This window comes from Lissotriton helveticus, chromosome 10 (assembly GCF_964261635.1).
Source record: "Lissotriton helveticus chromosome 10, aLisHel1.1, whole genome shotgun sequence".
Classification (NCBI taxonomy): domain Eukaryota; kingdom Metazoa; phylum Chordata; class Amphibia; order Caudata; family Salamandridae; genus Lissotriton; species Lissotriton helveticus.
This window is the reverse complement of record NC_136071.1, coordinates 275,344,447-275,371,789: the sequence shown is the minus strand read 5'-3', so window position 1 is coordinate 275,371,789 and position 27,343 is coordinate 275,344,447. Positions and strand designations below refer to the sequence as shown.

Genomic DNA, 27,343 nt, shown 5'->3' with positions numbered 1-27,343 from the left:
GTATATTCAGTACAAAAGAAAGAAAACAGGAATATCAGCAAACCTGAATCAAGAAACAAAAAGGGCCATCAAGGAGCCACCGCTCCAGCACTCAGTACGGCCCCAGCAAATTCCCCAGGAACAGAACCACCCAGGATAACACGATAATGTTCCATGAACATGCGGGGGGATGACCACGTCGCCGCCCGACAAATCTCCTCAGTGGAGACACCCTTGAAGGAGGCCCAGGACACAGACACACTCCTAGTGGAACGACCCTGGAACCCCACCGGAACAACCAAACCCAGTGAAGCATAGGCAAGGAGTAAGCCTGCTTAAGCCAGCGACTCAAGGTGGAAAGAGAGGGCTTGTGGCCAGAATGAACGGGACCGAATGTAACGAACAGGCTATCACACCGGGAAAGGGAAGATGTGCGATCAAGGTAAACCAAAACAGCACGCCGGACATCCAGCAAGGACAGGGAAGGATCCGCGTCGGGAGGGAAAGAAGGTAACGACACCTCCCGAGACCGGTTCACCAAGGAAGGAACCTTGGGAAGAAAACGGGGGTCATGACGGAGAACCAGCCGGTCAGGCAAAACCCGCAAGAAGGGAGGAGAGCGAAGGAACGAACCCAGCTCGCCCATCCGACCGGCAGACACAATGGCCACCAGGAAAACCACTTTAAAAGTGAGAAACCTCAGAGCCACCGAGGCCAGGGTTTCACAGGGGGGACCCTGAAGGGCCCGCTGAACTAGGGGGAGATCCCAAGGGGGAGACAGGCAGAGCGTCCGAGGGCAACGGAGAAAACAACTCCGGAGCAAACGAGCCACCAGGGAATCCAGCCCGTCGAAATCCGGACTGCGGAAGGCCCGCAAGGCCGCCCACTGGGCCCTCAGGGACGAAGGCGCCAAACCCAAGGAAAACCCCTCAGCAAGAAAATCCAAGACCCGCAAGGGATCCACGGAGGCGGGCTCAGCACCCTGCAGACCGCACCAACGTGAGAAGGAAGACCAGTGCCGGGCATAGGAGGACAAGGTGGAAGACCTGCGGGAGCCCTGCAGCAAATCCACCACCCCCGAAGAGCAACCACGGGAAAGCAACGTCACCCGCTCAAGAGCCAGGCCTGCAGATGGAGCCGGCGCAACACCGACCCCGGGAGCGGGGGGCCCCTCAAAGGAAAAGGAAGATCCGGGATCGGCCAGCAGGCCTGAACCGCCAGCTCGCAAAGGAGAGGGTACCAGGGGCGGCGAACCCAGCCGGGAACCACCAGAAGCACCCTGGCCCTGTCCAAGCGAATTTTGCAGAGGACCCGAGGGATCAGGGGGATGGGGGGAAATGCGTACAGGAGACCGGAGGGCCAAGGGAACGACAGGGCATCCACACGCCACACCCCTGGAACCGGGAGGAGAGAGTAGAACCTGGGCAGGAGGGCAGACTCCTCGTCCGCGAACAGATCCACCAGAGGCAGACCGAAGCGAGACACCAGGCGGCAAAACACTACTGGAGACAGGGAGAGACAGGACAAAGACGGAAAGATCCGACTCAGACGATCCGCCTCCACATTGTCGGACCCCGGGAGATAGACAGCCCGAAGAGACAGGACCGACGACTCCGCCCAAGACAACAACTCCTGAGTCAGCAACCAAAGGGAGCGAACCCTGCACCCCCCCTGATGGTTGACATAGCTCCTCACAACCTGGTTGTCCGTCCTGACCAAGACATGGTGACCCCGGAGAGAGGGAGCAAAATGAAGGCAGGCCAGGAGGACCGCCTTCAATTCCCGATAGTTCGAGGAGCAGCGTGACTGGAGGAGATCCCAACGACCCTGAACCGACCCTGAGTCCAAGGTCGCCCCCCAGCCAAGGAGACTGGCATCGGTCGTGACCACCCGGGAAGGGGAAACCAAGAAGGGAAGACCCTCGGAGAGGTGAGACTCCACCAACCACCAACCCAACTCCGAACGAAGCTGAGGGTAGACCGGGACCAGGAACTCGTAATCCTCCGAGCGGGGATCCCAGAAGGAAAGCAGATGGTTGACCAAGGGATAAAGGTGGAGGCGATCCCAGGGGAGAACATTGATGGTCGCCGACATCAGGCCCTGAACCCTTAGCCAGAGGCGAACAGGAGCGGATCCCTGAGCCAGAAGGGACCCCAGATCCCGCCACAAAGTGTCCCGGCGACCCAGAGGCAAGGACACCTTCCCCAGCACCATGTCCAGTCGGCCCCCAATGAAGGCCAAGTCCTGAGTGGGGAACAGATGGGACTTCCGCTCGTTGATCAGGAAGCCGTGGGAGGAGAGAACCTCGCAGACCCGTCCGACGTGCAGAATCCCCTTGGAAAAAGAAGAGGCAGAGATTAACCAATCGTCCAGGTAAGGAAAAACCCTGACCCCCTCCCGGTGAAGAATACCCACCAGGGGAGCCAGGATTTTAGTAAACACCCTCGGGGCAGATGACAAGCCAAACGGAAGTACCTGGAACTGAAAGTGGGAACCCCCAACCCAGTGTAGTGTAGTTCCTATTATCCCAATAGGCTCTGCGCATTGGAATAATACCTTCAATAGTATAGGCCTAGACAGACGTTAACTAGGTCTACTACTGTCGATATTAGACTTAAAGTTTTGGGTTTGCCAGCTAGCTCAGAGTTCACTAGAAACTTTCTCGAATGTTCAGGAAGGAATTAACTTCCCTGATTAGACAAGAAGGGATTTAGTTTCTGACAACCATAGAACATGACAACTTTGCTCTCCCCTAATCAAGAGTGTATCTCGAGAGTCGTGTGAACAAAAGGCAATTTATTTTACTCAGTCAGTACGTGCATTCTTAGTCTCATCAGAATGTAGAGAAAAGGAAGAGACGGGCGTGTTCAATAAAAAGGTGTTATTTATTGATCAGTCTCTTTTCTCGTACAAGAGAAATGGATCGATATTATTGCAATACTTATGGTTAAGTAAAGTGCATACATTAGAAGCAGAAGTATAAAATAATACTGTAAAAACATTGATATGGTTTCTAAGCCATATGAAGGTTTAAAATGAATAAAATATATTACATATACATATACATTTGACTAAACGTACTCAACTGGTGTTTCTAAATACGCCTACCCCGTGTACCTGACCTAAGTCTAATACGTGGGCGGGAATAGAAAGTTACAGTTTAAGTTAAGTTTGTTTTTGCCAAGTGACTGACTAAAGAATTCTCTGTGAGGGGTTATTCAGTTCTGTACCTGGAAGTTAGGATGAATGAGGGATGGTATCTCTCTTCTCTGCTCTCGATATTCCAGGCTGCCTGCGAGGGCTACCCGGAAACGCCGGTGCTGGATTTCTCGGCAGGAGAAAGCAGCGCGTCTCGTTCTCAGCGCGTCAGGAAGGCGGGGCTGCGCCAGCGGGGTCTGCTCTGCTCTGGGCTTCGGCAAGTATGGCTGCTCCGTCTTGTCACCACCGCGTGTGTTTGCATAGGGCAATATCGGTAATATTTATACCTTTAAGGTGCCGAGATTGACGTAAGGATGGACATAGATACGTCAATAAGGATGTCATACGACCAGGTCGTTAGCACATTCTTTTGCTGAAGTTCTCGGTGAAATCAAAACAATGGCCGCAGGGTTTTTCCCAGGTTGTCATAGGTTTGATTTGTTATGAGAACTCCGTATGCCTTATCAGGGTCTGGAGGAATATCGCTTGTCTAATTAGATCGCAAGCGTTATGACCTAATCAGATAACACGTTCCTGTGCCGTAGTGTGGCTTCGTCAGATAACGGTATCTGCATCATGGGGGTTTGCTGCCTCATGGGCTGACTGCTAGTTAACTTGTTGGTTTGTTAACCAGAATAGGGTCAGGAATAGGGGGATCGATTCAGAACCTATAGGAATACATCACACCCACTCCACGCTAACTATGGACATATTTACTAATCTATGCATAGTAAAACATAGTACAATATATTTATAGAGTATTGTGTATACCTTACCACCCCAAAATACATAAATGCATTTTGAAATTTTCAAATATACGGAAGAAATGCAGTCATATGTATAGTATGCACTCAAGCTGTAGAATAATGCTAAAGTAATAACGCATTTGTATACATTAATGCTATTCGGTATATGAGATTTACACATGAAATGGCTCTTAATACAGAAAAAAGGTTCGAGACCACTTCATCACAGAATATAATACAATGAACATACCAGCGGGCAGCTAATGTCTATAAGCTATAAGTCTATAAGCTATCTGAGTTTAGAAACTTAGTTCTCCAAGAATAGTTCTTACTTTAAGCAGAAGATAGTGTCCCGAAAAATATGCAAAAATATTTTGGGGCTGCTGAAAAAATTGCTGTCCGTGAACTGGAGGGAAAAGTGTTCATGTGCTTTTAGTATTAAAGTTGAAGGCCAAATTCAGGGAACGCCGTGTACGAGTTTGTTCAAAAGTCTCTATTTCTGTTCTGGTGAGAACATCATATCATTTAGGCTTTCGAAAAAGTTGTCAACAGCTTCCTGGGAGAGTTCCACTAACTCGGAAATAGGTGTAACCATGCATTCATGCGCATGATTGTCTCCATTGACATTCTGATTTGAATTGCTGACAGAAGGTCGTACCTGATCGATGCTGCTTTCATCTTGAACTTCACTACCCCTTAATCGTATTGGTGAAGCTTCCACGAATGCCGTCATCAGGATTGGTAGCCGTTGAGGGCAGCACAAAGCATGAACCTTGATTGGGCTCAACAATGTTTCTGCATCCATTGGCGCATCCGATTGTAGCGTCAGACAGGTGTCTAACACGCATTCTTCTCCGCATAGCAGGCACCTTAATACAGGTAAAACACATCGTTGCCACATAGGTCGAAATGATAGAAACCAAGTCATGTTCAGGTCTCTAAGCCGGGATAGTCCCAGGATTCTTGATACCCGGTCCCGGTATCCAATGGCTAGGATTGTTTCTTCCCTTGTCGCAGGTGTTTTGTCTGTGACATGGTTTGCCATAACGAAAAATAAGGACTAGGAATAGGATTCCTGCAATCAGTCCTATAATGAGGGGAAGTCCGCCAAAAATCGAATGGACGAAGTCTGGAAAAATACCCAGTATGGCTTTGAATGGTGTTAATGCCATCGAAAATACTGTCTTAAATACCTTTGAGACTCCACTGGTATCAGAAATATTTAAGATTTCATTCAGGATTTCTGCGAAATGTATGGGGGAATTAGTTGATAACAATGAATGTATCTCTGCAGTCGTCCTTGCGACTTGGAGATCATACGTTTCTTTTGATGACGTGAGCCTAGTAGGCGTCTGAAGAAGCACTGTTTTCATTCTGCTTAAAGTATCTATTCAAATAGAAGTAATTTTCAAGTTGGGCCATGCCCTTGCCTCCCTGTCTGGAAAGGAGCTGGGGAACAATGAGTGTCCACAGCACTTGACCTTCGCAGTCGTAGTTACGAGATAAGGAGTCCCGGGCATAAGACTACAGCATCTGCGGTCTACAATTAGAATGTAACTCCCATTATAGAGTCTTTGAAAGAATGGTTCATCTCTGTTGCAGGTGCGCCTTGCTGGTGACATGAAAGGTTATTTGAGTTCCCTTCACAGGCTCCGTGCAAACTAATTCCGTTACACAGAAGTGTACCGCTTAGTGACATTGCACAATTATTGCCACTAAGAAACACTTTCTGTCCTTTATTACTGACACATGCATGTGAATAGGGCAGGTTCCATGTTGTTTTTATGTACCCTTTTCCCAATTTCTCGTACATGCCAGCCTGTATATATTTTTGGCAGTATTGAAACCTGAAGGTTGAAATTGGAATATTTATTATTCCATGTATTATCCATTCACTGACAGGTCGTTCTGACATTTTCACTGGTAATCTCTCAAGTTTCTCAATGCTCAGGATTGTATAATCAGCTCCCTTTTGGGCCATACTGATTTGTCTATCAGTAAGGTTAAAGATATAGAATAGTGACGTTGTGTTGATTAAACGCCAAGGCACATAGCCTGAACGCAGATTTTGTAACGTCCAGCCAAGCTGTACAATAGAACGCAATTGGGACTGACCGTGTTGTAATAACAGTAAGTCTTGCGATAATATGTCGATTGCTGAAGACACAATGCTGTCCAAAGAAAAAATTCTGGAGGACAGAGTCATTAACCCATTGTCCACTACAGAAAGTGATTTTTCCAAATTAATACGGTCAATTTCCCGTATTCTCTCTGCTGTTTCAATTTGAGTAACCTTCCAGGCCTCATTGTATGCTTGATTCCGTTCTGGGAAGGACATGGCTTTTGTAGTTCGGACTGGACTGTTCCCATGGGGCAACAGGGTCAGAGCTGATTTGCATATCGCCATTGTCTAACCCAGGGTGGTGTGGAGTGCAAAAAAACGATGGATTTGGGCCCAGATCTTTTGACTGGGGGATTGTGTGACATTGATCCACATTCAGTCCATCACTTGTTGTTTTTGCAATTGCCGCCCTAAGTGCGCTGGGGATGCCCAGACGTGGGTCCCAGGCACTCCACACCACTTGGAGTCAAGCTAGCCGGGCTGAAGAGAGGTGTTACCTCGAAACCGGTCCGGTCCTCGGATGCTTGATTCCGTTCTGGGAAGGACATGGCTTTTGTAGTTCGGACTGGACTGTTCCCATGGGGCAACAGGGTCAGAGCTGATTTGCATATCGCCATTGTCTAACCCAGGGTGGTGTGGAGTGCAAAAAAACGATGGATTTGGGCCCAGATCTTTTGACTGGGGGAGTGTGTGACATTGATCCACATTCAGTCCATCACTTGTTGTTTTTGCAATTGCCGCCCTAAGTGCGCTGGGGATGCCCAGACGTGGGTCCCAGGCACTCCACACCACTTGGAGTCAAGCTAGCCGGGCTGAAGAGAGGTGTTACCTCGAAACCGGTCCGGTCCTCGGATGCTTGATTCCGTTCTGGGAAGGACATGGCTTTTGTAGTTCGGACTGGACTGTTCCCATGGGGCAACAGGGTCAGAGCTGATTTGCATATCGCCATTGTCTAACCCAGGGTGGGGTGGAGTGCAAAAAAACGATGGATTTGGGCCCAGATCTTTTGACTGGGGGAGTGTGTGACATTGATCCACATTCAGTCCATCACTTGTTGTTTTTGCATATACAGAGGCTGCTATGAATCGCTTTTGACGCTGTTTGCGTGGTCCCATAGTGAAATCACGCAAGTCAGCACCATCAGTAAGTAAAGTTAGGTGTTGCTTAATTTCTGCCAGTGTGGAAGTTTGTAGCCATTGAAGGCATAATTTGCCCACACTGTAGGTGGTTATTATCCCTGGGTGATGTCTTTGAGGATATCTAGGGTCTGGCCTGGTCATTTTGAACCCCTGTGTTTTGTTCAGGAATCTGTCTTGACAGTTATTAGTATCTGTGGGCCAGATCAACCACTGTTTCCAATCAGGATGTGTTCTGTTTTGGTTTAATACATAATTTACGTCTTTCTCCTCATCTGTAGAGGTATTGCTGTACATTGTTGGTTTTGGAATAGATGGTTTATTTAAGTCTTTAATTTTGGCTAGGCCAAGACAGGTAGTTTGTTGAACAGTGTCATTTAAAAATATAATTTGTTCTGGGATCATGCAGGCTCTAAACAAAGATTCTATACCCTGTACTTGCCATTCTTTTGTGCCCCAAACACTTTTCAATTCAACATTTTTGTCCCAATAATCAAAACCAAAAGTATTCATTTGTTCAAAGAATGAGTCCGAATATATAAATTTAGTGTTTGTTATCATGGTCTTTGTCCCTGTCTTATTTGACAATTTGAAATAAAATGTTTCAGCATTACTTATGTTAAAACCTGAAAAGTGTGAATATTTGTCGTAAACGGTTCTTGAGCTCCCTTTTGGAGGTGTTGCACAATGTTCCCATTGATTATAATTTAAAACATTTCTAGGTTGTGCAGATCTATGTAGAAAATGGTTACCATAATGGTTATAACAGTACATACTATCATAATTTGTAGAACCCTGCAAATAATCATGTTTGGTAAATTTAGCAGACATTACTAAGTCAGACATCATATTATTAATGCTTTCAAAGTCCCAATCATCAGCAAATGAGCTTGGTTTTACAAAGTCACTCAATGAGATCTTAATTTGGTGTGGATATTTCAGGATTTCGACCGGACCATACATTTCATAGTCTGTGTTGTCCCATGCTACCCCACCCGGTATAGGATTGGCTGTGAAGTTGGCTGAAGAAAGTTCTCTTTTCTCGACGTGTGAAGATGTGTGTGGTTTGAGGATCAAGTTGATTTTCTGACTTGCTGTGTCCATTTTAGCATATTTTCCCTCAATGAAGCGTCCCAAAGTTAGTATCATGATGAGCCAAAGTATGAGGATAAATGCACCAAAACCCACCCAAAATTCGAGCCATGGAGAAACCAGATATGTTTCTTTCAGTTGTTTCAAAAGTTCTTTAGCTTTATCTTTAAAGGTTTTTGATGATGGCTGTGTCTTTGATTCACTGAAGCCTTCAGAGGAATCATCGAAGTTTATGAAGTAGCCGGATGCAGTTCTGTCAATTGTTCCAATTGGTTCAGGATCACTGTTTCTTGCATTTGCACTTGGTACTTCATTATAGATTGGTGTGTCTCTGCTAAATGTTTTTATTTGGGTTTTCAGAGGTCTAAGTTCCATTGCATTGTTGCATAGTCCTTGTTGTTCTTTTGTAGGTGTTTCGAAAGTGATTAACCTCTTTGTTAGAACCTCTGTACTGGTAGCAAACCTTGGTGTTCTGCTACTTATTGGGAGTCCACTTGGCCTACTATTTGTTATCGGCCACATGATTGTGGTTTTACCAGGTCGATGGATACAACTCGGTTCTCCTTTTTACCAGCAAGTGGCGGTAGTACAACTGATCTTGTCCCGTTGACAGACAAGACAGGAACTGCTTTTCTGTAAGAAGGCCCAAATTCCTTCTTTACCGCGATCTTTTCTCTGACTAGATCCCCGACTTTTGGAATCCAGACAGGTCTTGCTGGGACAGGTGGTGGTTCTTCAGTGGTTGTTGGCTGTTGTTTCAACTTTATGTTGCTCAGGTCTTTTCTTGTTTTGTTTAAGTCCTGCAAAATAGCCAAACGGTCTTTGATATCAAAGCTTTTTTCTTTCACCACTGAAGTCTGACTATCAAGGTCAGAGATCAACATCCTAGTTCCAAATAATAATTCGTACGGACTGAATCCCTTCAGAGAATTTCTTGGCAAGTTATTTAGACTACGTTGGACACTTATTAAATGTTTGACCCACCCAGCTCCCGAGCCTAATACCTTTGCCGTTATAGATTGCTTTATGTCACGTTTTTTTCTTTCAACAATTCCGTTCCCCTCAGGGTGAAATGGACAAGAGTACCGCAATGCCACACCCATGCTGACCATGGCCTCCTTATAAGCCCGAGAGCTAAAAGCAGGACCGTGGTCTGAATGCAGCATGCCAATTGCGTATGTGCCGATAAAGACTCGCAAATCTTTTATAACAGTTCTGGCGTCAGCCGTTCGCTGGGGCCACATCCATATGAATCTCGTACATGAGTCCACTGCAACCAAGATATATTTATAGTTACCATCCCTTTGTAAGGGACCACAGTGGTCTAGGTAAACACAGGCTAATGGTTTATCCGAGATTAGAAGGGGCGTCTGTGCTGGACGTCTCACCGTTGATACTTTCATTTTTTGACATATTTCACATTCTAAAACATAATTCCTTGTTTGTCTTCTCATTTGTGGCCACCAGTATCTCTGTTTTAATAATGATACTGTGGCTGAGACGCCAGCATGTATAGAAGCAAGCCCTTCGTGTGCCGCTATTATAAGTCCTAACCTATGTTCCATGTTTGGAATTGCCCTATCCCCCACTCCAGGGATTCGAGCAAAAGGAACATTGTTTGTATCAGTTATGTATGAGTATTTTACAGGAAAGCCTTTCGGGAGTGTTTCTATCGAATCCTTTTCTGTAGCGCTGACAGCTTGTAATATTTCGCTGTCTATTTTTGTTTTTGACCGGGTGATGGCAGCTACAGAAGCCGTTTGCACAGCTGCCTTTGCGGCCTCATCAGGCCTCATCAGCCAATGAATTCCCTGCAACGTGAACGCCATCACGTTGATGACTCAGCGTATGTATCACGTGAGTCTTTGGTAGTTCTTTTTGTAAAAGAACTACTTGTTCCCAGAGCATTTTATGCTTGATTGTGCCAACTTTCGCATCCTTGAAACCATTCTGAAGCCAGATCTGCAAGTATTCATTGTAAGACTGAACGCAATAATACGAATCGCACACTATGAGTGTGGGGAATTCTCGATCGGTATTTTCAAGCGCCATCTTGAACGCCAGTAGTTCAGCTCGCTGAGCTGTACAATCTCCTAAAGATTGTGTTTTAGTGATTGATGGTTTAAATTTTCCTTTGTGCCAGCGACCTTTAACGATCGCGCACGCAGCACTGTAAGCTTGCTTACCCCCCACTGCGGGTTGTGCTGATCCGTCTGTATATATTATACAGCCGTAGTGTTCTAGAGGCAGAATTTCAGTCGGCGGAGGACATTCAAATTCATATTGGAGAAATTCTTGTGTTTTTAAGTAAGGATCAAATTCGTACGCCACGTCTGTTGCAGCAAGAGAATTAGCCCATTGTATCCATCTAGGATGGAGCGCTTTTGCATTCGGAATGCTTGCTTTTGTTACAGCCTCTAAGGCTGGTATCGGTGTCACGATTATTATTCGTTTACCTTGTGCCAGGGCTCGTTCTTTTGCTATAGCTGTCTGTGTTGCAGTTAGAATTTTTTCCGTTGGGCTGAATTTCATTTCAGCCTTAGTGTACAAGTGTGATTTGAATGCAATTGGTACCTTTTCTCCCTCATTAGAGGTCAGGTATGTGAATCCGCATCTCCCTGGGATGACTCGAATCACAAGATTGCATGTGTTATCACGTGTTTCTAATTTTGTTTTAATTAGCATGTCTGTTTGTAAGGATCTCAGAATTTCTGTGTGTATTTGAGTCCAATTGGATCTTTTAAAATCTGGTTTTATCAGATCATAAAGGGGTTTGACCCTTTCTGCGTAATTTGCAATGTATGTTCTTCCGAAATTTAGGAAGCCTAGAATTGACTGTAGGTTTTTTAGTGTTCTAGGTGCTTGGAGGACGGCACATTTTTCTAGAAAATTGTCAGCCAGGCTTTTACCTTCACTTGATAATTCATATCCTAAGAACAGGACTGTCAGATGGGCAATTCTGGATTTTTTAAAGTTGAATTTGTAACCCTCTGCTGCGAACCCAAGTATTATGGTGTTCACTCTCTTCAAGTGAGTCTCCAAGTCATCATCTGTTAAGTATATGTCGTCGACATACGATAATGCTTCGTCGTCATATATTTGTAGTAATTCTGTTACTCTCGCTGAGAATACCCCCGGGCTGTTTTTGTACCCCTGGGCTAACCGACAGAATTGTTTTTGAGTGCCATTTATTGAGAACCCAGACAAATATCTGCTCTCTGGTGCTATGTTTTGACAAAAGAATCCATTAGAAATGTCTAATGTTGTTTTGTATTTTTTGCGCACTATGTTATTCATTAGTGCAGCACTATGCGAATTTTGCACTGCAAAAGTTTTGCAACATGAGTTAAGGTGTCGGTAATCCAAAACTAGACGATATGAATTGTCTGGTTTGGAGACCGGAAACAAAGGGTTGTTCATTTGTGAGGTGCAAGTTTCAATCACCCCCTGGTATTCTAGCTGATCTAGAATTTCTTTTACCTGTTTTTTAGCTTCTTGCTTAATTGGGTACTGCCTTTGTGCAGTAGGTTGTGATTTTAACTGGATTTTGTGAGGAGGAGAGTCCTCATCCCATCCTACGTGATTTTTATATAAAGCAGGAGCTAGAGCTACTGCCCACTTTCTAGCAAGTGTGTATTTTTTATGAATTGGGATGTGATTTGAGAAGGCAGGCATAATTATTTCTTCGCCATGAGGGCACTCCCTGACAAACTCTGGTGGCCAGTCTTTTTCAGCTAGAAGGATGTCATAACCCTTGGAGAGATTATCCCAAAATAGTCCCCTTATTTTTCTAGTCTTATCTCCCTCTATACGTAATGTTATTTCGTATATTTTGTGAGGTTTGCTAACTCTGGTGTCCGCAGTTTCCACTTGAAGATATTCATTCGTGTCCACTGTCTCCAGATGATTCATAAGGACTTTGCGAGCTATGCTCACTTCTGCTGCGCTGTCTAGCATTGTCTGAGCCCATTCTCCGTTTTTCAGTTGTGTCCTCAGTATTCTCGGCATTGTTAACTACCTTGATACTGGCTACCTTCTTTTTTGGAAATTGTAATTTCTTTTTTAGCTGAGCAGGTTCCTTGTCTTTGGACTTGGCGTGCTCTTCTCTTTGTTCTGATCGTCCTCTTCTTTCCGATTTCTGCGAGGAAGTCTGAAAAGATTGAGAGGGACGTGTATCAATGTCTTGATATCTATCAGGCTTTTTTATATTATCCCTATTTCTAAGGTTATATCTTTTCCCAGAGGGGTCACTCTGCGGTGACCTGTGTCTTTGGTTCGGAGATTTTTCTCTTCGCCTAGGAGACCTTCCTCTGGACTGGAATTTCTTTTCTTTAGGATTGGATTGTTTGTTTCCATCCCAGCTCTTTTTCTGTGATGTTGAGTTATTATTAAAAAATATTTTTTCAGGACTTTCAATCAGTTGTGGTTTTACTGGTATTCCACCTAAACTATCTCTACCTAGTTCCTCATAGGATTTTTCTATGATTCTGGCAATTTCAGCTGGTTGGTCTGCTATATCTGTCTCCTTTAACCTCTGGCGGATCACCACGTTTGCTGCTTCACCTTTTATGTTGGCTAATAATATAGCCGAGACCTGCTTGAAGTCTTTTAGTAATTTCATACCAAGAGTTAAAGCGGGTTCTGGACCGTATTCGTCTTGAATTTGTTTTAGCACATCTGGTATTACCGAAATGGATGGAACACCGTGCGTTTTTGTGTAGATGGAAGCGAAGACTGTACCCCAAGTGTCACAGTCCTCAATGTGTGGTGCGATTCCCATTGGAAGACAGATAGTCAGAATCCTGTGTTTTTCTAATGGGGTGGTGTCAGGAAACACCGCCTCTATTTGGGTGATTTTCTGTGCCAACCAGAATGGTATTTGTTCCCGTTTAGCCGGTACTTTACCTAGGCAGGATTGTATGTTCTGTGGTGTAATTTTATTTGTGTTCCCCTGGTGAGGGGTCAGCTGTGGAATTTTAATCGCTGGCTGAATTGTTGAAGTCCGCATCACATACTGGACTAATTGTCTGTGTATTTTTATTAGTTGTTTTAGCTGTGTTAAAAGGTTTGCTGCAGACATCCCATCGATGTCTGGATGTGGTGTGTATCCGGCTAGGACCGGCCACGTTGCTCCTGGTCTACCTAAAGGACCGAGCCTGGTGATGTGATTATTATGTTTTAGGGCGCCATCAAATAAGAGCAGGTGCTCTTGAAATTTGAGTGGTACTTCCACCTCCTCGAAAGGAGTGTACGTTTCAGGAGGTTCCTCTATTTTGTAATAGTGGAAGTACTTTGTTACAGCATTTGCTGCTGGAAAATTTATCCATGAATAGTATACCTCTGTCTGCCGATATTCGTGTGCCTCAATTACGAATATGACTGTACCACCTCTAGGTGTCAGTCCATTTTCTATAAGTTTTAAAGTTATAGATTTCCTTTTAATGACCGGGATGAGTATTATATCCGGGTCTGCGTCTTGCAGTGCAGTATCAGCTGCTGCGAGTTCAGTTGCTAATCTAACTGCCTCTCTTTCATCATCACTGTCTACCATTTTACCGACAGGATGGTTACTTTGTTTGTTTGCAGATCAGGTTTCTTATGGAAACAAAGATTAGATGCACAATATTTTGGAACAATGTATCCTTCAACGTTGACTATACCAAGAACCATACATAGGAGTTCCCTCCTGCGAGGTCTGGCGGATATGACCTTTCACCCACTCCAGACGTCTTTGGAGTATAATGGGAAAAAGGGGTCTGAGTGAGAAAGCACGACTGAGTTACTCTAAATGTCTTACGTTAGTTTTATCGCCCTTTCCAAACGCGTTGGGCGCCATGTAGTGTAGTTCCTATTATCCCAATAGGCTCTACGCATTGGAATAATACCTTCAATAGTATAGGCCTAGACAGACGTTAACTAGGTCTACTACTGTCGATATTAGACTTAAAGTTTTGGGTTTGCCAGCTAGCTCAGAGTTCACTAGAAACTTTCTCGAATGTTCAGGAAGGAATTAACTTCCCTGATTAGACAAGAAGGGATTTAGTTTCTGACAACCATAGAACATGACAACTTTGCTCTCCCCTAATCAAGAGTGTATCTCGAGAGTCGTGTGAACAAAAGGCAATTTATTTTACTCAGTCAGTACGTGCATTCTTAGTCTTATCAGAATGTAGAGAAAAGGAAGAGACGGGCGTGTTCAATAAAAAGGTGTTATTTATTGATCAGTCTCTTTTCTCGTACAAGAGAAACGGATCGATATTATTGCAATACTTATGGTTAAGTAAAGTGCATACATTAGAAGCAGAAGTATAAAATAATACTGTAAAAACATTGATATGGTTTCTAAGCCATATGAAGGTTTAAAATGAATAAAATATATTACATATACATATACATTTGACTAAACGTACTCAACTTGTGTTTCTAAATACGCCTACCCCGTGTACCTGACCTAAGTCTAATACGTGGGAGGGAATAGAAAGTTACAGTTTAAGTTAAGTTTGTTTTTGCCAAGTGACTGACTAAAGAATTCTCTGTGAGGGGTTATTCAGTTCTGTACCTGGAAGTTAGGATGAATGAGGGATGGTATCTCTCTTCTCTGCTCTCGATATTCCAGGCTGCCTGCGAGGGCTACCCGGAAACGCCGGTGCTGAATTTCTCGGCAGGAGAAAGCAGCGCGTCTCGTTCTCAGCGCGTCAGGAAGGCGGGGCTGCGCCAGCGGGGTCTGCTCTGCTCTGGGCTTCGGCAAGTATGGCTGCTCCGTCTCGTCACCACCGCGTGTGTTTGCATAGGGCAATATCGGTAATATTTATACCTTTAAGGTGCCGAGATTGACGTAAGGATGGACATAGATACGTCAATAAGGATGTCATACGACCAGGTCGTTAGCACATTCTTTTGCTGAAGTTCTCGGTGAAATCAAAACAATGGCCGCAGGGTTTTTCCCAGGTTGTCATAGGTTTGATTTGTTATGAGAACTCCGTATGCCTTATCAGGGGCTGGAGGAATATCGCTTGTCTAATTAGATCGCAAGCGTTATGACCTAATCAGATAACACGTTCCTGTGCCGTAGTGTGGCTTCGTCAGATAACGGTATCTGCATCATGGGGGTTTGCTGCCTCATGGGCTGACTGCTAGTTAACTTGTTGGTTTGTTAACCAGAATAGGGTCAGGAATAGGGGGATCAATTCAGAACCTATAGGAATACATCACACCAGAACCGGAGGAAGGACTGAGAAACCGGATGAACCGGGACATGGAGGTAGGCGTCGAGGAGATCCAGAGAAGCCACCACTTCGCCCTGAACCAGAAGAGGCAGAATTTCCTGCAGAGAGATCGTCTTGAATTTAGTATGTGGAATGTAAGAATTCAACCACTTCAAATCCAAAACTGGCCGAAAATCCCCAGAAACCTTTCTTACCAGAAAAAGGATGGAGTAGACGCCCGAACCCCTCTGAGAAGGCGGGACCGGGCGGATGGCCCGCTTGGCAAGCAAGTCCTGAACTCCGGCCAGCAAGGCCCGTCGCTTGACCAGGGAGGAAGGCAGGGGCGTAGCAAGGAAAAAATCCGGAGGAGGGGAAGAGAAGATGATGGAAAATCCCTCCTTCACAATCCGCAGACCTCAAAGATCTGAGACAGACTCCTCCCAGGCCGGGACGAAATGGCGGAGACAGCCCCCCACAGGGAACACCCCGGAGGGAGACGGCCGAAAGTCAGGATTTAGGGGTGGAAGAGGAAGCGGCAGCTGCAGGCTGAGACCGGGATTTGTTGAAGAACGGGGCGCCCCGGCCGCGACCCTTCCCTCGAAAGGGCGCGCTGCCCTTACCCCTGGATGACGAGGAGAAAACACGGCCGCGACCAGGGAAGCGGGCCCCAGACGACTTGATGGGAGCCAGCAACTTGCGGTCTTCAGCAGATTTCTTAATCATAACCTCCAGAGGAGGGCCAAACAACTTAGCCCCAGAAAACGGGATCTTCATGAGCAAAGCCTTCTGGGCTGCCTCCGACTTCCAATGCCGCAGCCAGATCTGACGCCGAGCCTGTATCGCAGCACCCCCAGCGGCAGCCGCCGCACCCAGAGTGTCAAAGGAGATGTCCGACAGGAGGCGAGTCTGCTGTTCCATCAAGGCAAGGGTCGGGACAACATCAGCCCCCTGATCCAGGAGCTCACCCAGGGATTGGAAGTCCTTCAACAAAGACTGCACCGTGCAAGACAAATAGGCTGAGACCCTGATGGGGAAATTAGCCGCAGCATAAGAACGCTTAGCAGCAGCTTCCACACGCTTGTCCACAGGGTCAGAAGGGGAGGCGTCCTCCGAAATGATCGAACCCTGGGAAGACAGTCCCACCACCAGAGAGTCCACCTTCACCGCCGGAGGGAAGTCTTTAGTGAACTCATCAATAGCGTAACGCTTAGTCAGATACCCGGGGAAGGACTGCTTATCAACATCCAACCACTCCCCCTCGATGACCTTCTTGATGGACGCATGCAGAGGAAGGGAATCCGGAGCCTTGCGCTGATACTGGACAAAGAAATCCTCGGAAACATCCTCCGCCGCAGGAGGAGGGAAGGCCAAGTTATCCTTGATGTGGGAAAGAACTTCACGAAGCTCCTGACCCTGGATGTAACGGCCATGGAGATCTTCCTCCTCCCCCTCCGCATCAGAGACTGGAGTGGGGTCCCTGCGAGGACGCTTCGGAGAGGAAGGGCCCTGGGCATCACGCTGCGCAAGGGCATCAGCCACCGCAGACTGTATCATCAATTGCAGGGACTGTGCAGAAAAAGGCAAAGCAGACAAGGAGTCAGCCACCCATTCCGCCGTGACAGAATCTTGATCCATAATGCGTGAGCAAACACCACCAGCAGAAGAAAGCGGAGAAACTCAAGGGCACCCAGGCGCAGGAAGAATAATATAGCCAGAAGGGGAGGCGTCTAAAGACACAGCTGAAGGCATGAAACCCCACACGCTGCACCTGGAGCGAAACCCCGCCCCCAAAAGGTGGGTCGCGCCTCGGGCCAATCACAGCGCGGCACAGAGGTCAGCTCGCCCTTGACCATCAGCGCACCACTAGCAGCGCTCTTACTCTCAGCGCGCTCTTGATTGACTGCTGCTTTTTAGCATTTTAAATAGCCCGTTTTTGGTATTTGTGTTATTTTGTGTTTAAATTGTTTACCTTGCTTTTAACTGTGCTGGCCATCGCCTACCTGTAATAACTTCCCCTCACTTGCAGTCTAATCGGTGGAACCACCGCTCTTTGCGGGTCCCTCGTCCCCGTTTTTTGACGGCGGCCATCTTAGGTTGGGGGAATAGCTTGGACGCGCTAGTCCTCTCTCTAGGAGGCGACTAGGGTATAATAATTAGCCATGTCCACGCGCAGCGGAGACGCGCAGCGGGGATGCCGGAATATCGCCGGAGTTTCGCCAGAGTCAAGCCCGTCTGGGCCCGTCTGGGCCCGGACGGGCCCAGACGGGCCGAGGGCACGTCACTCTACTCAATCCATCTAGACTTCTGGCCCCCCCCCACAGGTATTCACGGGACTCACTACTCTCGCTTCGCGCACCTAAATTGCCTAGCTGCCGTTATTATTGGGTTGAGGGTACTGCTTTCAAACATTGTCTTGGGTGTCGTTTGTCTAATAGCTGTGTGACTACCAATTCACTCACTATGGCTCTGCTTAATTGCAGATCACTGCCCTGTCACGCGATGGAAATACACTCCCTCCTTTTGGACCACTGTTTGGATGTGCTATTCCTGACGGAAACGTGGTTGACCGCGTGTTCAGGTCCCGACATTGTTAATGCTCTTCCGCCGGGTTATCTCATTTTCCATCTCGATAGACCGGATGGGAGAGGGGGTGGAGTGGCCATCGTGTACAGAGACACATTTGTGTGTAAGGCCGTAGACTGCGGTATCACCAATTCTGAAAGCTGTCATTTTTCCCTCGCCATTTCTTCTTCCGTCTCTATCTCCGGCCTCCTTTTGTATCGACCTCCTGCCACGCTGGGGAACTTTGTTGATTCTCTCATTGAGGCCATTATACCGATAGCTGCTGCTTCGTGCAATTTTGTACTTCTGGGGGATTTTAATCTTCATTTTGATGACCCCAATGATGTAGTAGCTAGGGATTTATTGAGCTCGCTGGGTGCTCTTGATCTCCATCTCGCACATTCGGGATCCACTCATAACAGAGGTCATCAGCTTGATGCTGTTCTTGCTAACACTGTTAACCTGCAAGCTCTCCAGATGTTGGCCCTTCCCTGGACGGATCACCACCTTATTCCTTTCAGCTGGTTGTTGAAGAACCGGGGTGAGCCTGTGCCTACACAACACACTGTGGAACGCCTCTGGTCAAAGCTGCCGGTTGACAGTTGGGTTGAAGAGCTAGCTATATCTCGCCCTGATCCTGTAGAGGACCCTAATACTGCTGATCAACACCTGGTTAATTGGCTCACTAACTCTCTTGATCTACTGATTCCTAAGAAAAGGAGGCTCATCAGGGAGAGAAGAATCGCCTCGGCTCCCTGGTACACTCCAGAACTTAGGAGTTGTAGAACTTCTTGCAAAAGGCTTGAACGTGCCTGGAGAAGAGAACAGACGGAAGAAAGTCGGGCTAATTATAAAAGAGAGATGAGGAAATACAAAAGTGCACTGAAGGATGCCAAAAAGAAGTTCTTTAGTGATAGGATTGAGAGGGCAAGCAATTCTCCAAGAGAATCGTTTAAAATCTTTAAAGAACTTCTGAACGCCCCGGTCCCGCCAGTAGTGCATGCCAATCCTAAAGATAAATGTGAGGAACTGGCCAGTTTCTTCCATTCAAAAATAGATACCATCTTATCCTCTCTGCCCGCTATGCCCCAACTCTCTGAGCCGGCTGTTGGTTCAATAAGCTGTCTGACTGAATTGGTTTCCTTTGGCCCCTTCTCGGAAGAGGAGGTTATAAAGGTCCTGCTGGAGATGAAGAGTGGATCCCCGAGTGATCCAGTGCCCATGAAACATCTTAAACTTGTGGCTAGTACTCTGTCAGCTCCGCTGACCGACCTTATTAACCTTTCTCTCTCGCATGGCATAGTCCCTCAAAGATGGAAAAGGGCTGTAGTAAAAGCCTTACTGAAGAAACCAGGCTTAGATCCCGCTAATTTGACTAACTTCAGGCCAATTTCGCTTCTGCCGGGGTTTTCTAAAATCGCCGAGAAGCTGGTTAACCGTCAGCTGTCCTACCATCTTGAGTCCAACCACCTGTTGGGAGACTCCCAGACTGGTTTCCGTCCCGGCCAGGGAACGGACACAGCCCTGCTGGCGGTAGTGGAGGAAGCAAGGAGCACTCTTGACTCTGGAGGATCAGTGGCAGTGATCCTCCTTGACTTGAGTGCTGCCTTTGATACCGTGAGTCATCAGGTGCTCCTCCAACGCCTGTCAGAGGCAGGTGTCTCAGGGACGGCCCTGAAATGGTTGGGATCTTTCCTCTCCAACCGTTTCTACCAGGTCTGGGAAGGGGCAGAGCAGTCTTCCTTATTCCCTCTTCAATGTGGAGTCCCGCAGGGCTCATCGTTGAGCCCTACCTTGTTCAATGCATACATGACTCCACTTGAACGAGTGGTAGCCCCTTCGGGGCTGAAGATCATCAGCTATGCTGATGATACTCAGCTGGTGGTGGGCCTCACTCAGCTGGCGGAGCAACCCAATGTGCTACATGACTGCCTGGACAATGTCTATCAGTGGATGTCCAACTCGGCTCTTAAGCTGAATGGAGGAAAAACTGAGCTGATGCTCCTGGGTAACTCCAGTCCCTCCATTATTGCTGGCTGTTGGCCCCGGTCTCTTGGCGACCCACCATCCCCCAAGAAAGAGATCAAGTCCTTGGGAGTATGGTTGGAGGAAGATCTGTCCTTTAGGACTCACGCCAGGAAGACCGCGGGGGTCTGCTTCGGTTTACTGAAGTCAGCCCGAAAGGTGCTACCACTGCTTCCGGATTCAGCCAAGAAGCTCCTGATGCGTGGTTTAATCCTTTCAAGGCTTGACTATGGAAATGCCCTGTTTCTTGGTGCCCCCGAAGCGACCTTTAAAACTCTCCAACAGGTGCAAAACGCAGCCGCTAGAGTCTTGATGGAGATCCCTAGAAGGCAGTCGGCTGCCCCGGCCCTTAAAGCGCTTCACTGGCTCCCTGTCAAGGAGCGGGTGAAATTTAAGGCGCTGTGTACGACCCATAAAATCTTACATGGCAAAGGCCCTCCCATCCTTCTTAATATGGCCCGTCCTTATAAACCCTCACGCCCTTTGCGCTCGGACCAGCAACATCTTTTGCGATCTGCGAGAGTTAAGAGAGCTAGAACTGGGGGCAGGCGTTTTTCGGTACAGGTGGCATCTCTGTGGAACTCTCTGCCCCTTAAGATTCGCTCAGAGCCCAAGCTCCTACTATTCAGGAAACTTCTTAAGACATACTTGTTTCCATAGCAGTGAGTAATCGAGTCTCTCCTTCTTCTTTGGTCTGTCGCGCCGGGATGCCCCTGGGTAAGCTGAGCGCGTTACAAGTTTCATATAATAATATAATAATAATAACAGAGCTGCGGGCCGAAGGCTTGAAAACCCCCGAAAGGCGGCAGCGCCGCAAAATGCACTTCCCGGAGAGGCCAAGAGACCAGGACGGCCGGCGAAAGGTAAGCGCGCAAGCCCCCCTCCACCCGGCACGCATAGGCGCGAGACCGGGAATAGTGATTTAAAAAATGAAAAAATCGCACCAAGAAGCGCTCTGAAGCCTCGAGCGGGGCAGCGGCCACGGGGAATACAGAGACAAAATAATAATCAAAACACCAGGACGCCTGATGCACCAGGGACGCGCAGGCATGAAGCGGCACACAGCGGTACAACAGCCGGTCCCGCGGCCCACCGCCCCTTTGAAAAAACGGCGGCCGCCATAATGCAAATGACCGGAGCCCCACAAAAAACCGCCAGGAGCCAGCGCCGGTCCACAGAGCCCGAAAAACGGGCGAGGACCATAAAAAACGACCGGGAACAGGAAAGGGGTGAACACCCAACATCCCCGGCCGCCCCCCCCCCCCCCCTGTAGACCCCTGGCACGCTAAAGCAGCACCTAACCGGCCCCACAGGAACTGGGGGAAGGAAGAGGGGGGGATTGAAGTCCCAGGTCCCAGGGTCCGCTAAGGCAGGACCTCCAACCCAAAACCTATGGACCAGCTAGAGCAGGTCCAACTTACCTGTACAGCGCCTCCGGAGAGAATCGCGCAGAACAAAAAAAACAGACTGTTGGTTGGGCCAGCCCGCCTCTTATAGAGGTCAAGGGTGACTGGTCGGCCATGTTGGGAGGGGATGGGAGGCTTTTTTTACTTTGGAGGGTTCTGTCGTGGAGCTGAAGCTCACTATGTTAGTCATGTGGCGAGGAAGACTAACGAGGAGGTAATGAATACCTAGTTGTCTCAGGTGACGTCATGGACAAGGATAGTGAAAAGCAGCACTGTCCAGTTTGCCTCCATTCAAATCATATGAATGCCAATGCAGGACAGCTGCTACCCCCAGGCCTCTACGGTATAACCTATCCCCATGCTTGTCTGAATCTCTGCTTCCTACCAGCGGCGGCTCGACCGCTATTGGAAGGAACTATGGCCCCCCCACACTGAGCGACAGGCAGCAGACAGAAACTAGAAAAATAAAATGGTAATACAACCATTTTATTATCATTTTAATTTTCTTTCTGCTGCAGGCAGCCAAGTCTGGGCAGGGGGGCCATGAGGAGTGCAGGGGGAGGAGTTGGGCACACTGTAAAGTTCGCGTGACAGTTTGGCCGGCTGCCTGAAGCCTTCCAAACCGTCACACACACTTTGATCTCTTTCCACCCAAGCTGTGTTGTACAACGGGTGGCATAGAGGCACAGGCTTCTAGGACCTGAGTGAGGGTTAAACAAGCCCGCTCAGGCCAATCATGGCACTGCTCTCATGAGAGCAGCGTCTTGATTGGCATCTAGGAGCCTGCGCAATGTGCAAGGACCCCGAGCAGATGAATCCTGAGAAAGGGGCCTGCAGCGCAGCAGCAGGTAAGTGTTTTTTTATTTATTATATTCCACCACCTCCCCCTTCACCCGCCTTACCACTTATTAAGAAAGGGAGCCGCTACTGCTCCCACCGTACAAGCATGCCGAGCTGCAGGGCCAGTCCATGTAGAGGGCAAGTGAGGCTGGTTAGAAGTATCATCTGTTTCTTGTTGAAGGAGAATTGATGAGGGCAGCAGAAAGGTGATAAAACGGATTTTCTGTCTAGAATGCAAAAAGTTTTTCTAGGTCAACATAGAATATACCTTACTTAAAGTGAATATTGAAATAAATACGAAATTCTAAAGAGAAAACTTCAGATTCACTATATTTTACTTTGTACTCTGACATTAAACCAATCATGTGGTGTTTAGCAATCCAAGAAAGTAAAAAAATTGTCTAAAAAGCCCCACTGTAAGTAGGTTGCGCCATCGAATGCCTTGGTGCTTGCAACTCTCCAGTCACAATGATGTTTCTGAGCTGGGCGAACCTCTGCCACCAGAAAGAACTGGTTCCCCTGGCATCTAAATAAGTGATAGGATGGACCCAAGTGGAGACCAAACAGTGTATTCTCCAAGTTTTATGCTCTTCTCATTAGTTCCCACCTCCCAACGAGGCCCATCAGTTTTTCGTGGATCCTGAAGTCAAGTAAAATGTAATTTTTGGGTCTTGTCTGTAGGCAGCGATCTGTTGTATCTAAAAAAAAACCTCTAAAAACGGACATTTAGCCAGCCCATTATTTTCCATTCTCAGCATCATTATCACTCTTTTTTGTTGGCCCCTAATTCTTCAATGTTATGGAGGCTTCACTTTCTTGTCTGTGTATGGCGCATGGAACAAGTACAGATTGATCTAACTTTTATTGTCTGTCCACTGTGGTTGAGCTACTAATCCTCTATCTTTTTTGCATTGTTAAATAGTGTAAAATCGTCCTGACCGAAAGGCACTTCACACACCTATTTACTTTGCCAAATCTTGTTTTTTCCTCTATTTTATTTGAATTACGTTTTACTGGGTGATTATTAAATGTAGACACAAACAAGTTGAAACCTATACCATGCCAATGACCTGTTGTTTGAACTTACAGAGATACTCAGAAGACACATTAGCAGCTCTTGACCCCTCTCAACCTCCACCCTTGCCCTTGCAACACTACTTGGAGAGGCCCATCACCAGGATAAATCAGTATCAAGTAATACTCAAGGTTTGTACCATTATTTTATGAAATGGGTATCCCTTTGTAAGAAAACATCGACAAATTGAATTGATGTACATATGGGGATTTTTGCTATCTGTTTTCAGAGAATGTGTCAGCCTCTTCCCTTAAAATGGGACCGGGCGATTCACTAAGATCTCAGCCCACATGCTTGTTTAGGAGTCAGGAAATTGTAATTTGTTCCAGACGTTCCCCTTGCTCAATTTGTATAATCGGCTAATCAGTGTAACTCCTTATGGCCCATTTGAATTTAAATGTATAAATCGTATTGATTGTTCCAAGCGACGGATGTTCTGACACTAAGAAATAAAACCCAGAGAAATGGATATTAATTGAAAAGCCATGCTGTGATTTTCTTTAACCCTATAAAAAAAGAGAACCACTGGAAGCAGACTTACCCTGGCACTGTATATAAAGTGGACATTGTGATTGGAGTTTGAAATGATTACGTATTGTCGGTTGAAGCTATGATAGGAACATATATTTTTTATCTGTTATACCAACTATCTTGTCTGACATTGAAATGCTTTTATCTAAAATATTTTGTATTGTTCCAATACTTCAATTGATTAGGAAAATTACAAATGTAAAGTTACTTTGCCTACATATCTACTGTTGTATGTCATAATGTGCTCTTGTTTTGATAATACTCACTTTAAACATATTATGAAAGGTGGTATCTGGCACAGTATGTTTTACACGTCTAAAATATAAAGAGTGTGTGTGTAATTCCAAACAACCTATTTAACTGTGAGTTAATCCCAACTGTCATTGAAATCTGAAAGATATCCATCACCTTCTAACTTTGAAACTTTCCTTAACTTTGATTTTTACTCTGTTATTAAATTTATAGTGCAAACTAATTAACCTTAATAATGGGAATAACCCTCACAGTTCACCATCTCTAGAAATTAGCAATAACTTTCTGTAACGTATGTTAGGACCTTTAAGGGTCGTAGCAGTAACTAGGTGAAGTGCCACCCTTGTTTGAAATAAAGATTTAGTTACCCATGCCTTTCCACGGAAGAGGTAGCATCAAAGTGGATCCTTTGGGATCCATATTGAACAGTTGCCTGTGATTTTTTCTACTCCCTCCACCATCACTGAACTTCTACCACCGCCTGTTTACCTCCTTTACAGCTGGACTGCCTTTACATTGTCAACTCAACACCACCAGGAACAATACATTATTGCATGGATGCCTTCTTCACTGAATACTCACACTACTACACCAACTGCAGAGGATTATGCTGCTCCAGACAATTGTAATACCCCCTGCCTGCTGCAGCTTACCCAACACTTCTGTTCACCTTAGCTTCAGCTAAAACCAATCCACCAACATCTTTGTAGCCATACAATTTCTGCACTCTCTGCTAGTCAAGTACATCAACTATTTAAAGTGTTTGTCTCACCCTGAGTTTCTTAAAAGGGTATGCTTATGACCCCCTTCAAAAGTAGTGCATCACTATCAATTGATTAGATGTGTAAAGGTTGTCTTTCTAAAACTGGTGTTGCAGTAGAAGACATGTTAAAATTCCTTTTTGGGGTGATCCTTGAAAATCTAAGGCTTGTCACTCTGGAATTTATTCCAGCTCCAACTGTGCTTTAAAGAGAGCTGAAAATGCATCATTTCGACAACGTGATGCTCCTTTGCACCCGTTCAAACTTTGAAACTCCTTCTCTACCCACATTGCTTTTTAAATGTATTGTATTATTATTTTCGCAAAAATACTGAATACAAAAAGAAATCATCTTGGTCACAGTCAGCAAATCAATTTGGTAGCATATCATTTTTTTTATCTGTGACGGTCAGGGAGTTTCTGAGTATGGCTGTGATTGCAATTGTAGGTTTATTATAATGGCACATGGTGGTAGCAAACAGTTCCTTTCTTTTGCATAAGCTCGCCGCCATGTTCAAATGGTGTCATGCGGGATTGGTTAATACTCCCAGTCGATGTATATGTTATACATGTCCTTCATGAGGAACCAGTGGTTTTTGTGGTTCACCGATTTGTTGTTGCGACTACCATCTTCAATTACATTCCCATCTAGACTCCTAATTTCTGTTTTTGTATTCAGAATACCCTTCACCAAGCCGTACTATGTAGTATGACGTAAAAACCCACATCTTTGAGTTTTTGCATTCAGAAGATCGCTTCCTCCGCCCTGTTACCCAGTCTATATGATCAATTTTTTGCTTATTGGTGAAAAACCTCCACAGGTTCACGGGGAGTGCCTGTGTGCCCTTGGCTATTCTTTGTTCAGCCAATAATAAAATCAGGTTGGCAAATCTGTTGTATTTTTTTTATTGAGTTTATAAAGAAATCTTGTACAGACACTTCAGGAGTAATATGCAATAAATTGACATTTGCCTCGTTCATGTGGTTGATTATTTCCTTCCAGTATGGCAACAATACTGAGCAATCCTAATCCATTTAAATATAGTTAGTTTCTGCTATGTGACATCTAGGACAATTAACTGAGAGAAGGGCAAATATTCCTTATAACGTAGTTGGGGTAAATCTGTGCACCTCTTAAAACACTTACAACTGATCATTGGTAGCATTAAGCACATTCCAAAAATAATTAAATACAAGTGGTTGCTCCGCTTCGCGGCACGGGTAGGTCTTCATTCTCCATGTGATTTAAAGGCATTTTGAAAGGTTGTATTCTTCAGGTGAAAATAGCGTAGCCATGCAGAGAGTTGTAACTCATATTTTTCATTGCAATTAGCATATAGGATGAGGGATGGCTTTCAGTGGTGCCTCCTCCACTAAGGCGGAGGAGCATCGCCCCGCTGAGCAGGTTGAAAAAGGAAACAATTAAATTATAATTCATTGTTATCATTTTATTTTTAACCTTGTTCAGCTGGGTAGGGGGTGGGGCAGCTCTGCTCACAGAGCAGGGTAGGGGAGGAGTGGTTTGCCCACATCAAGTGCGCAGAACTCTTTGAACTGCCATCTCGGGCCGGTCATACCGCCATGCGCACTTTGCATGTTCTCCATGCAGGAGGCTTACAGCCTGCATGGAGAACATGCTCAGCCTCACATTCCCTGGCTGAGCACCGATCTACAGCGCTCAGACCAATCACAACGCTGAATTGCAGAGTTGTGATTGGCTATCCGATGGCTGGGTGCTTCCTGCCCTGGAAGTGGGCAGAGGAGGACCCACAGGAGGCGACGGCGGACAGCTGCGGCAGACAGGTAAGTGAGTATTTTAATTTTTAATTCCGTCCTCCCCTACTGCCTTCACATACCAGCCACCACTCATGGCTTTTTCATTCAAGGGGGAGCAGAGAAGATGGCATACATTTGGCCTGTGATCTTTCTCAGTTTTGCTTGAGAAGCCATGCCAAGTTTGGTTGAACTCTTACTTAGCATGTCTGGACGCATGCAGCCTATGTGGAATTAGCAGGACCTCAGCACCTTAGTTGAAGTTATGTTGTTTTCCTGATTTTCTTCATGTAAAAAAGGGAAGCTATAATAGGTTTGATTGAATTTGTCTCCCCTTGATAGAATGCATTGTGGCCAAAGAATAAAGAGATATATATATACATTTACTGCTTTACTATAAAGTTGAATGGCTTTGCATGGTCACATCAAAGTCTGATAACATGTTTGGGAATCAGAATGCTTCCTTCCTCCTTAACAAAATTACAAACTATTGCAGCTTCTAATTTGATTTGGTGAACTGTATAATTATGTTTCAAACTGATATCTCTGCTTTCATCCTAACTGTAATCCTCAAAATGTCTTGAGTTAACTGAGTGGACTTCCTTCTGGGAACTAAAAATTGTGCTGGTACCTGTTCTTGA

At 46.0% G+C, this 27,343-nt stretch overlaps 1 protein-coding gene across 1 annotated transcript in view; it reads left to right on the top strand.

Moving 5' to 3' along the window:
* The window catches only part of OBSCN (obscurin, cytoskeletal calmodulin and titin-interacting RhoGEF), a 2,124,484-nt gene that overhangs the window by 986,564 nt on the left and 1,110,577 nt on the right, over nt 1-27,343 (top strand). The window contains exon 88 of the mRNA XM_078665296.1: nt 23,401-23,517. Coding sequence (XP_078521422.1) covers nt 23,401-23,517 — 117 coding nt within the window. The remainder of the gene's footprint in view (nt 1-23,400; nt 23,518-27,343) is intronic.